Source organism: Orycteropus afer, unplaced genomic scaffold (genome assembly GCF_000298275.1).
Source record: "Orycteropus afer afer isolate SDZICR_OR568_19922 unplaced genomic scaffold, OryAfe1.0 scaffold00529, whole genome shotgun sequence".
Taxonomy (NCBI): domain Eukaryota; kingdom Metazoa; phylum Chordata; class Mammalia; order Tubulidentata; family Orycteropodidae; genus Orycteropus; species Orycteropus afer.
In genome coordinates, this window is record NW_006922116.1 from 1,129,186 (window position 1) to 1,141,728 (window position 12,543).

General features: G+C 38.8%; 1 protein-coding gene across 1 annotated transcript in view; it reads left to right on the forward strand.

The window, feature by feature from the left end:
* Positions 1–12,543, forward strand: part of PLCB4 (phospholipase C beta 4) — a 295,192-nt gene that overhangs the window by 174,772 nt on the left and 107,877 nt on the right. The window contains exons 20-23 of the mRNA XM_042782935.1: positions 2,528–2,669; positions 3,330–3,414; positions 3,739–3,863; positions 5,769–5,820. Coding sequence (XP_042638869.1) covers positions 2,528–2,669; positions 3,330–3,414; positions 3,739–3,863; positions 5,769–5,820 — 404 coding nt within the window. The remainder of the gene's footprint in view (positions 1–2,527; positions 2,670–3,329; positions 3,415–3,738; positions 3,864–5,768; positions 5,821–12,543) is intronic.

Here is a 12,543-nt window from a genome sequence, read left to right on the forward strand (position 1 = left end):
AGAAAATAAAAATGACCTAATGAGTCATCAAATCCATGTGTTAGCATAATGGAAAAGTGATTTTGTCCCAACGACACTGACATTCTGAAAGATCATTGGTTAATTTCACATTGCATTAAAAAAAAATAAAACCAAACTCACTGCCATCGAGTCGATTCCGACTCATAGTGACCCCTCCTTGGGTTTCTGAGGCAGATCTCGACGGATGTAGATTGCCCAGTCTTCCTTCCGAGGAGTGGCTGGTGGATTTCAAACGTCAATCAGCCTTCTGGTTAGCAAAGCTCCCTACACATTGCGTACGTGCTATAATTTTTAATTGTTATTAAACATTGGCTTTCTGATAAAGAAAATAGAGTTACATTTGTAATTTCTTTTATCCTCTTTTACCCAAAATTCTTCATAATCATCAAGGTGCTCTTATTTAGTAAATATATATTATTATATGAAGGTGAAAATTGATAACACTCACATGCAGAAATTTGCCTTGTATCTTGATTCCTACACTTCATAGTTTCAGAAAACATTGTCTTGCTCTCTGAGGGGTCCTTTCTTATTTGGAGTGATGTCCTATCTTCTTATGTCTAAACATTAAATTTGAAATAATGAGGAAATCTTATCACAATCCTCCTCCCAGATGTTTGTGAGTATATTCTCCTTTCTCATGCTAGAATTTCTTAAGGTATTGGAGTCACTGTGATCTGGGTCACTGCTTTTTATTACTTAAGTGGCTTTGACTGAGACTTTTTAATGCTCATGTCCTATGTCTTCTCGTATGATCAATGGATAGGACTCTGATACATACTCTACAGGATTCCTGGTGGTAATGAGGTTGAGCATGCAAAGAATTCAACCTGGTGCCCAGCATATAATACTTGTGGTAGTTATTACCATTAAACACACAAGAAAGGAATCAGACATAGCTCCTGCTCTAATAAAAGGAGTCAGGACATACCGGAAAAAAAAAAAAAAAAAGGATTTAAAAAAGTAACATTCAATCACAGAAGGACAAATATTAGTTCATTATTGTAAAAAGTCAAGGAAAGGTTTATGTATGGAAGGAAACTTTCTTTGTTGGTTATCAGGGTGGGAGGGGAGAGGAGGGAACACTGCAAAACTAATAAATAAATAAAATGACATTATTTAATTATTTCTCTCAGATTTTCATTGGTGAAATTCATTTGATGACTTAGAGTGCCCAGATTATTAACAATTGAGACAAACTAATGATCTGATCATTATTTTTTCTCTCAGGAATTTTTTAATGTGACTAAGTAGTTTATCCATCTATATTCAATCTATGCAGGAAATTTAGCTTTTCAAAATTCTTTACAAATTGTTAAACTTTTGAAGGCTTTTTTTTTGTCCATTTTACTGATTTTTTTTCTGATTTACCAAGAAATAAACCAAAAGTTTTTGTTTTCTTTTCCTCTATGCAAAATAATACAGTTTTACTGGCACCTGCATAGCTTAGTTTATAAAGCATCAGACTTTTAATCTGAGGGTCTGGGGCTCAAGTCCCTGTTCAGGCATCTGCACTTTTCCTTAAAATAATGAGGAGCTCTGTTGGTGCAGTGGCTAACGTATTCAGCTGCTAACCAGAAAATCGGCAGTTACAACCCACCAACTGCTCTGTAGGAGAAAAATGAGACTTTACTTCTGTAAAGATGTATAGCTTTGGAAACCTGATAGGGCAGGTCCACTCTGTCCTATAGGGTAACTATGAGTTGGAATTGACTTGATGGCAGTGGGTTGGGTTTTGTGTGTGTGTTTTTTTTTTTTTTTTGATATATAAGGTCAGATTTTATGAAGAATAAACTTTTTTATTTATTTATTTTTTTTTTTAACTTTCACTGTGGTGAAAACATACACAACAAGACATTTGCCAACATAACATCTACATTTACAGCTCAGGGACATTGATGACGTTTTTCATGTTGTGCTACCATTATTGCTATCCTTTTCCAAAATAGAAGAATGAACTTTAACAAACTACTTATATATGGGGCTTAAACTATACAGTAATGTTATGCAAGGTGTGGTCCCCAATGTGTGGTCCTCAGTGTGTGAAAATATGACCAATACTGGAGTGAGGATACCTGCTGTACTCATTTCATAGCATGGCTGTGAGGCTCAATATAGTTCTTTGAATGTTTTAAAGTCCTTTGAAAATAGAGATTTAATATTTTACTTTTACCTCCTTTTGCATTCTTTAGAGCTACAGTAGACATTAACTTTTTAAATTATCCTTTAGCATAATTGAAAAAGTCTTTATTATCTTTCAGTTTGGGTATAAACTAAAAACCAAACTCACTGCCATCAAGTCAATTCCAACCCATAATGACCCCCACTGGGTTTCTGAGGCTGTATGTAAATCTTTACAGAAGTATATCACCCCATCTTCTTTCCACAGAGCTGAACTGCTGACCTTCTGGTTAGCAGTCAAATGCCTTTGTAAAGAAGTCTGCAGTATATATGAGTGAGTCCCACTGAATTCATGGACATGTGTTCCCTTCTTTTGTGTTTGTAGGGCCTGGTTACTGTAGAAGATGAGCAGGCATGGATGGCATCTTATAAATATGTAGGTGCTACCACTAATATCCATCCATATTTATCCACAATGATCAACTATGCACAGCCTGTAAAGTTTCAAGGTTTCAATGTGGCTGAAGGTAACATCAAAGATTAAAGGCAGTAGCCTTTTTGTCTGCTTTTCTTTTGTTATGCTGATGAGCTCTGAGCTGATTTGTTGCTCTTTTCTTTTCTAGGGTGGGGGCTATTGCACCTCAACTTATTTTTATTCCAACACCATAGAGCTGCTTATCTATCCTTGGCATGGGGTGGTGGCATTGCATTGTTGTTCTCCCCATCATCCACAGGGTGGCTCTGAAAGACTGTGGATTTACTAGCCCTCCCCCTCGCCTGCAGCATACATAACCTCTAGCATTCCATATGCTTTCACAAACCTCCTTTCATCAGAAACTGGTCTCCAAAAATGTACCAAGTATTGTTAAACTTTCCATAATCATTTCTTGGCTGGAGAAGCCATCATCATCATTAAAAATTAATATTTCAAGGGTGGCTGTGGCAATTGAGGTCAATTTGTTTAATGATTCATACTTTAATTCATCATGGTTTTTCTTTAAATAAAATAAAATAAAAAGGCAGTGTCTCCATCTGTAGAACATTAATGAAAGTAGAAACTACTGATAGGCTAATATAACATCTGCTTCCAAAGCCTCATGGTTCAGGATGTAATTACATTTATTGCTTGTCTTTCTGTGAGAGTTTGATGGCACAGTTTCTTAATACATCTTTGCTTTTCTTTACAGAACGCAATATCCATTATAACATGTCTTCTTTTAATGAATCAGTTGGTCTAGGCTACTTGAAGACACATGCAATTGAGTTTGTCAAGTATCCTTATGTGTTAAGTGGAATAAGTGCCTGGTGCTTTTTTAGTTTAGCAGGCATCTCTAAGAGATAAATGGCTATTATATAATTTTGATTGTATGCCTAATAAAATATGAAATTTCACAGCAGATGTGAAAGTCTATCCAAAAGTGAGTTGTTCTGATAAATCAAAAATGTGATTTTCTTTTAAGCATTATTTATAAGTGTGAAAATTGTCTATGATGTCTTCATGTTTGCCATTGTTTGCCCAGACCTTTGTTGTTTTAGCTGTTTATCTCTACCATAGCAGTATTTTTCTTTTTCTGTTTTCCTTAATAAATTACACAGTTATAACAAACGGCAAATGAGCCGCATTTACCCCAAGGGAGGCCGGGTGGATTCCAGTAATTACATGCCTCAGATTTTCTGGAACGCTGGCTGCCAGATGGTTTCACTGAACTATCAAACCCCAGGTAGGCACTGATGTCCAGTGACCCCAAATTCCACAGGAAGCCTTTGACAGGATGGTGCCAGCAATTACCATCAGTTGGCTGAAAATAATTTTTAAAGGAAGCAGACATATGGCAAAACAATGTGTTTTTGGATTTGTATAAAAGTAAGAAATCAAAAACTCAAAGTGAAGAGCAATATAATAATGATAGAAGAAAATATATTTTGATTTAAAGTAAAATTATTTTCAAAAATGCCATGAACTGCTTAGCTAAACATTATCCCCTAGTCTGTCATATTTCTAGTTTTTCTTCCTTTGAGATCAAAATTTTTTATCCTTGTTTCCAAAGACATGATAAAATGAGAGTAATTTGCAGAGAATTTGAGTATCTTTGTACAGTAACTATAGCTCATTATCTTTGGAAAGGTACCCTGACCACTGTTAACATTGAGCAGACATCAACGATATAGTGGCATCTTACCATAAAATCACAGAATATTATAGAGTAGATTCTGCTAAAATGGGCTAGGAGGAGTTAAATCTTCTTAGAGGTACTGATCTATGACTGGGTTCTTTAAAGTGTGCTCAAAGGCAGGTTTCCAATATATGATGATTTTGTTATTGTTGTTGTTCCTAGAAGGACAGGAGCAAACTTTTATAGCTACATAAACAAATTAAAAAGAATGTAAGGTTTACTTAAAAACCTAAGATCACAATGATCAGATTGGAGGTAGCAAAATAATAAGCTCTAGTTGCTCACCTAATATAGGTGAGTGATCTATTCACTTTCTACAGTTAATTCCACATAAGAGTGCTATGGTTAAATGGCGTCGTTAAACCCAGTAGAAAACCCTTGTCCTGTTTCAGTCCTTTACATGAAAATACCTTCCAATCTTCTCAATTAGAGGATATTTTCCTTTCTAGCCCACCCACCATACTTTCAGACTCCTTGCTCACCCTACTTTCTCTTGTCGGGGCTGACTGAAACAATTTTTGATTCTCATCCTGTTCCCATGGATGTGAGTTGACTGCATATTCTGCCCTTGGTTGAGTTACTTCAGGGACCAAAAGTGTCTCCCATTATAGTCATTAATTTTCATGGTGTTCCCATTGGCCTGGAGTATTTCTCACAATAAAATGAAAAGTCACTGATGATTTCATTACTGAATAAGTGATCAAGTTGTACATACTCAGTTGGTCAGTGAATCTGTAGTATGGATTAAATGATCCCAAAAAAGTTTATTCACCTTGTCAGCTTATGTTTTATTTTATAATACTAGATTTAACTACAACATTTTGAAGAACAACCAAAATATCCATCAATTTTCTCATTTCTTTGTTGATAATTGGAAAGATATTATCCAGCTGCAAGGGAAAAATTAGTAAGCCATGCCCTCCAAGAACAGACCCCACCAGAAGAATTCACCCCAAGTCTCACACTGGGAACAAAGCCACCAATTTTTACATGAAGCTTACCTAGGCTTTTTTGTTTCCTGCTATATGAGTTGGGTCTGACTCAATGGCACGTAACAGCAACAGAGTTTTGCCCTAATGTTGTGTGAATCTCCAGTGCCCCCTTCCTGTGAGGTCATAAGGCACATACTCTCTAGCTGTACCAGGTTGGACATTTCTACTCTCAGCACTAAATGAATAATCATATGACTTGCATATTTAATGTAATATTTTAAGCAAATATGGGGAATTAGGAGTTCTAGCATGATCTTCATGATAACACATTTTAGTATATTAAGTTCAATATGAGGTCATTTCCACATTGAAGAGAGAGTGGTATGCTTAGATAGACCTCGCTGTGCCTTGTGTTACAGAGATAGGGGTCAGTATCTGGTTTCCATTGTTTAAAATTACACCGTCAGGATCGTCTTTGTCCAAGGAGACAAGGTGCTAAATTATTTTTGTCTCTTGACAGATTTAGCGATGCAATTGAATCAGGGAAAATTTGAGTATAATGGATCCTGTGGGTGAGTAATGTGATTTAAACTGATGTCACCTTGTTCAGAACTCCATATTATAGCTCTAATGAAAGCATGTCACTTTTAATCAGAGGCTGCTGAATTTAAGCTGGGTTTGAGAGATGGGAGAGAAGCAAATGGAATCCCGAGGTAGATTATATTTGCAAATATATATTCTTCATCTACCCCAGTTTGTGTGTGTGTGTGTGTGTGTGTGTGTGTATTTAACCACAAGTTAAACAGTTAATCATACATTAGAATTTAATTCTCTCACTTTAAATTCAATAGTGGAGATTTTTGTAGCTTGGAAAGATAGTGATCCTTGATCACTTGGATATTAGCTGGAGACAAAGACACCAAAATATGTGTGTTTTATCAAGGATAGATACAGTAATGAAGATAGTATATAATGAAGTTATGGGTGTCATGTTGAATTTAGTTCAACCAGGAATAAAACTCTGCCCTCTCTTTTCTTTTGCATGCCTTGGAAATACCCATTATCAAAGAATGATGCCATAAATGTTGTAAAATCTATGATCCAAGTAATGAATTGTTGCTGTTGTTATTAGCTGCTGTGGCATTTACTCTGACTCCTGGCAACCTTATCTACAACAGAATAAAAACATTGTCTGGTCCTGCAACAGCCTCACTATCACCAACATGTTTGAGCCCATTGTTTCAGCTGTTGTGCTAACCCGTGTCACTGAGGATCTCCCTCATCCTCTCTGGCCCTCTACTTCACCAAGAATAATGTCTTTCTCTAGCGATTGATTCCTTCTGACCACATGTCCAAAGCAAGTGAGTTGGACAATGTTCTGTTATGGTCTATAAGGTTGACTAATTTTCAGACATAGATTGCCAGCCCTTTCTTCCTAGTCTATCTTAGTGTGGAATCCCCTGAAATCTATCCATGGTGAGTTACCCTGCCAGTATTTGAAATGCCATTGGTACAGCTTCCAGCATCACAGCAACATGTAAGCCACCACAGTATGACAAACTGACAGAGGGGTAGTAGAAGTAATGAATTAGGATATATTAATTTCACTGAAATGCTGAAAGGTTAAATGAAAATTGAGTTAGAATCCTATAGAGATGGAAAAAACATCTCTGTGGCCATTTATCCCCCACGCACCTGTCCCTAAGCACCACTACCAGTGAATAATCTCAGACCACTCCCTAGAGGCCTTGGTAATAATCAAGTAGAATACCATCCCATCCCACAATGCTACTTGTTTTGGTTCTCTAGTGCCCCTCTAACAGAAATACCACAGATGGATGGCTTTAACAACAGGAGTTTATTCTCTTATAGTTTTGGAGGCTAGCTAGAAATCCAAGTTCAAAATGCCAAGCTCTAGGGGCTGGGTGACATTGGGCTTCAGCTCTGCCTCTTGCTCTCAGCCTACTGGAGCTAAGGTGTCTCTTCACTCAGGCAGCTGCTGGCTTCTGAGGCTAACAAGCCCAAGATTGACAAAATGGCACAGTCCCAGGATTACCAAACAACACAGAAGGCCACTAGTTCAAATCCAGAGACAGTCCCAAGATTTGCGGGAAACATGGCAGGCTGCTAAATGAAGACTCAGCTATACGCAGAGTCCAAGCATGCCAAAAAGCTGCAGAGCATTCCCAAAGCTTCTCCTTATATACAGGAAGCAGACCACATCCCTAAAACAGCTACTCAGCTGTTCCCAGCAGACTCCACTATGGGGTTGATCGCCAGTCTCATCATGGGGAATAACTACATCCAGCTGCCCAGCCACTCAAAACCAGGCCCAGCCAAGTTGACACATAACCTTAACTACTACACTGCTGTTAGGAAATCTTTTGTGGTGGCTCTCCTTGTTGGATATCTAATTTTCACCAAAAAATAAAAAAAAAAAAGTCCAGTCAAAATGCAGTTTTTCAGGGGTTGTGGGTTAGGAATGGTACTTCAAAGTAAACACTCCCCACCTGTGCCTGTGTGCTCTGCCTGTGTTCCCCCACACCCAGATGTAGCAGCCCTGGTGCCCAATCTCCCTCCACAAAGCTGGAGCTCTACTACATGTTCCTCTGCTGGGTGCTTTGAAAGAGAAAAAAAAAAAAAAAAAAAAGTAATTAGGAACAAAAGGACCAAATAAACATTTTAAAAATCTTTAAAAACTATGATTTAGAAGGAAGTGGTGGTGCAATGGGTGGATTCTTGTCTTCCATGTGGGAGACCAAGGTTTGATTCCGAGCCACGCCCATCAAGCACAGCCACCACCATCTGTCAGGGGAGGCTTGTGTTGCCATGATGCCGAACTGGCTTCATCAGAGCTTCCAGACTAAGACAGACTAGGAAGAAACTCCTGGCTATCTGCTTCCAAAACTCATACAATGAAAACCCTGTGGATCACAAAGGTCCAATTTCATGCATAGGCTCGCCATGAGTCAGAGGCCAGCTTGAAGACAGCCAACAAAAATGCTAATATTTTGTTATTTAATGCAAAGTGTTCATAACTAGGATATTGTGTATTGGGTAAGTCACATGATCTGTAGATCTCAGTGGTGTAAGTGACCATGAGGTCACTTGAAAACTGAAGACCCGTTTAAGCCCCAGCTCTTCCACATACTGGCTGTATTGCATTGGGCAGGTGTGTTAGACTCAGGTGTGCTTAATAAAATGAGGATAATAATATGACCCAGAGTTTGTAGTGGCAGCTCAGTAAGGTAGCAGAAGTGATTGTATATCGTAGCTTCATGAAATGCAAAGTTTTGTCCACAAGTGAGGTTTAAGAAAAGCTTAAGACTTTATGGTCAATCATTCACACAGATCTTACAAGATTACTTGAGCACTCTCTTCAAATCAGGCTTTTAAGAAGCCCAGGGAAGTAGCCACAGCTCTCAGCTCATACGGGACAGGTTGGGCCTGGATGTGCTTATACCTCTGAATTTTCCAAGTGGCCCAGTAATGCTTAAGGAGCTTCCCTCCCTTCTTTCCTCACCGATCCTATAGCTCAGGCCCTGCCACATACCGAAAGCTTGGCTTGACACAGGGAGGGGAATTGCTTCTGGATATGAGGTCTTGACGGGGAGCTCTAGTAGTGCAGTGGGTAAGATATTTGGCTGCTAACCAGAAAGGTCAGCAGTTCAAACCCACCAGCTGTTCCACGGAAGAAAGATGAGGCAGTCTACTTCCATAAAGATTTACAGCCTTGGAAACCCTATGAAGGTTGGTATTAGTCAGAATCAACTCAATAGCAGTGGGTTTTGGTTTGACAGGAGTTCTGTGCATCCATTGTGTTTCTTATCAAGATTTTCTGTTTTGCCAAAGTTAGCATGTTTGACACTGATATTTATTTTTAAATATGTTCATAAACAAAGACAGTGTTACTCTAACCTGAATTCTCTGCTTAAATGTTTTAGGCGAAGAATAAGTCCTACCAAATTAAAAAAAAAAAAAAAAAAACAATTGTCGTCAAGTAGACTGACTCATGGCATACACATATATGTCGATAGCTGATTTTCAGGAAGAAGATTGCCAGAACTTTCTTCCAAGTCACCTTTGGGTAGACTCAAACTTCCAACCTTTGGGTTAGTAGCTGAGCACATCAGCTCTTTACAATACCTAGGGACTCAAATCTTATCAGAAAGCCTGAAAAATAGATTATCTGGTAGGGCAGATCATCTTTAAGAGGCCTTGACAATAGTGTCCAACATCATGTGCTTGTTTCCTTTTCCCACACACAGCCTGGAGCCAAGGCAGTCACCCCCAGAGAAAAGGAAAAACATCTTCTCAACTTTGCATTTCTTTGCCCCTCAGTGACTGAGGAGTGGTAACTGGTAGATATAGGGCTGGCCATGGGCAGGAGCACGTTTCTAGGGAGCAAACTTAGCTGCGGCACTGCATGCTGTCACCATGTTGCCCTTGTCATTCCCCCATCCACTTGCAGCAGCCTTTCAAAAACTCTTTGTGGATTCCTTTGAGGGCTTTGTTTCTATAAAGAGTCATTCTGTGCCTACAGGACTAGAGTGGCAAACAATAGCCCTTTTATGTAGAACACCAATGTGCAAAGCACACAAACTCCTACTAAATCTAGCAATGGTAAGAAAACGTCGGAAACCACCTGGGAATCCTTCTCTGCTTTGTGGGGTAACAAGCCGGCCACACCATTGGGCCCTGTAAGTGGTTTTGTATCAAGAAAGAGAACAGTGGTTTATTACTGGCTCATTTTTCAAGATGGAAAAATGGAAGACATTTCTCTAATTCTTAATGAAACACAATAGAATAAATTTGTATCCAAATCTTTTCAGGTTTTCATAGGAACTTGAATGATTGATATCAAAATAGTATGACATTTTGAGATTCAAAGATAAATGCTTCTTATATAACAGCCTCAAACTGGAGTGTTTCTGATAATCCGTGGCATTGTATAGTTACAATCAGAAGCCTTTTTGCTTTCTTGGTGGTAATTAAAATACTAGAGTGTGTAACTGGTGGCGTTTTAGGTATCAGGAAAAATGATACACTTCCATATGACTCCATCCTTCGATTCTTGTGGCTCTTACATTCTTACCTGGCTGAAGGCCCTTCTTTTCTCTGTCTCTTGCATTTCAAGGCCCTGCAAGAGACAGAGATCCTTGAGTCCCTACACTTGCCACTGCCTTTGGGCTTTTGTCCATGTCTATGATGCAGACCTGGATGCCTGAAATAAGTTCATTTCCTTAGAACCAGGCAAAATCAGCTACATAATTTTCAAGGCTCGTTGCAAAATGACAATGAAAGCCCTTGTTTAAAATTATTAAGATTTTCAAGATGCAAGCTGCAAAGCATTAAACCAAGCCTGGAATACTTCGAAGCTTGGGATTGTACAGTTCGTACACCCATAAAGCCAGGCCTGGCACTAGGCCCTGGCTTTTACTTCCCCATCATTGCATGGGACCCCTGGACCTGAACAGCCACCAGATAGGCTAAGAAACAAAGCAGCTGGGAACAGCAGCTCTGCTGCTTCTTCAGGCTGCCCCCAGGCCCAGGAAAAATATTCCTTCACGACAAGCTGGCCAAGTGTTCAGTCCAAGCCCAGGCTCATCTCACGGTCCTTGCACAGACTTGCACTTGCTCTCCTCTAAGTACATAAAATGATCATATTTAACTAATAGCTTCTTGCTTTGGAGACAGGGACTTAGCTTCCTTGCCCCTTTCACCTGGTATTTCTCATTTTGGATCAATTCACTCTTTCATAGTAGAAAATGTTAGTTTTCTTCTAAGCAAATCTGAAAGAAGAGGTGTGGAAGAATGTTTTTGACATTGAGACATCATCAGTATCACATTCTTCTATTTGATGGGAAGGGGCTGGAGGGAGAGGGAATGCTGAGTCTCTGGACAGCCACTGCCCAAGGAGATTCTGTACTGAAAAGATGAGAACAGTTCTGTATCCAGCCCAGAGTCCAGGCCTTTCTCAGGAGACAGAGTCTGTCATTCCACAGGAGTTAAATCCAGATGCTGCCCCTTGTGTGAAAGCCAAAACCATCTTTTGCTACTGTCCCTCACAACCTATGTTGGCTACCTTGCCAGACAAAGCTGGTGGGCTGTCCTTGGAAAAGAGTATGTAGTATTATAATTACTCATCCAGTTTTCATCCTATATTTTATCTTTGAGTTTATCATCACATTTTCCTGGAGCTTCTAACACTATATACACACATACACACATAGCCCAAATCTAAAAGCCAATGCATGTAGGAAAAAACAGTCTCTTTTAAGTACTTAAAATTAGCTCTTATGTAAATATTGAGTTACATTCTTTTTGAAACAGGAGAATGTTCAAAATCATCTTTAATATTTGAATGATTCTTTAAACACTTTAAGTCCTTGATCCATGACTCATCTAAGTCAGACTAGGAAGAAGGACCTGGTGATCTACTTCTGGAAAAAAATGGGTCAATAAAAACTTAAGAACAACAGTGGGACATTGTTTGGAATGTGAGCTCCTAAAGTTGGAAGTCACTCAAAATATGATTGGGAAAGAACTGGCTCCTCAAAGTAAAGGTGGCCTAAATGATGTGGGTGGAGTAAAGCTTTCAGGACCTTTTGCTGATGTGGTATGACTCAAAATGAATAGAAATAGCTGCAAACATCCATTAATATTTTGGATATGGAATGGATGGAATATGAATCAAGGAAAAATTAAATGGAATGCTTAAAGACCAATATCCTAGGCATTAGTGAGCTGAAATGGACTGGTAATGGCCATGGTGAGGAATCATATGGTGTACTGTGCTGGAAATGACAAATTGAAGAGAAACAGCATCACATTAATTGTCAAAAAGAACATTTCAAGATTATCCTGACACAGGCAGACAGGCAAGCTGAATATATATGGGTACACAGATTGTACTACACACATGACTATATAGGTTTGGTAGAGCATATTTCTACATAGGTATTTATATGTGTTGTAAATATTTCCATGTATGTAGTAGAACAATCAAGGTACAAACTTATGAAAACTTCTTAGCTATAACCAAATACCTTCAGGTAATCAATCACTGGGCTTTCAGGCTTAGGACCACCTTATTTTCATAACAGTTTACAAAGGCAATGTTCTGTATCCTACTGTGGTGAGCAATGATAGTGGTCTTAAAAACTAGCAAATGGCCCTCTAAGGTGCAGCTATTAGTCTCTCTGCATCCTAAGCAAAGAAGAATGAAGAAAATCAAAGATGTATGGGAACAAATAATCTGAAGGACTAATGGACCATGTGAACTTCATCCTCCA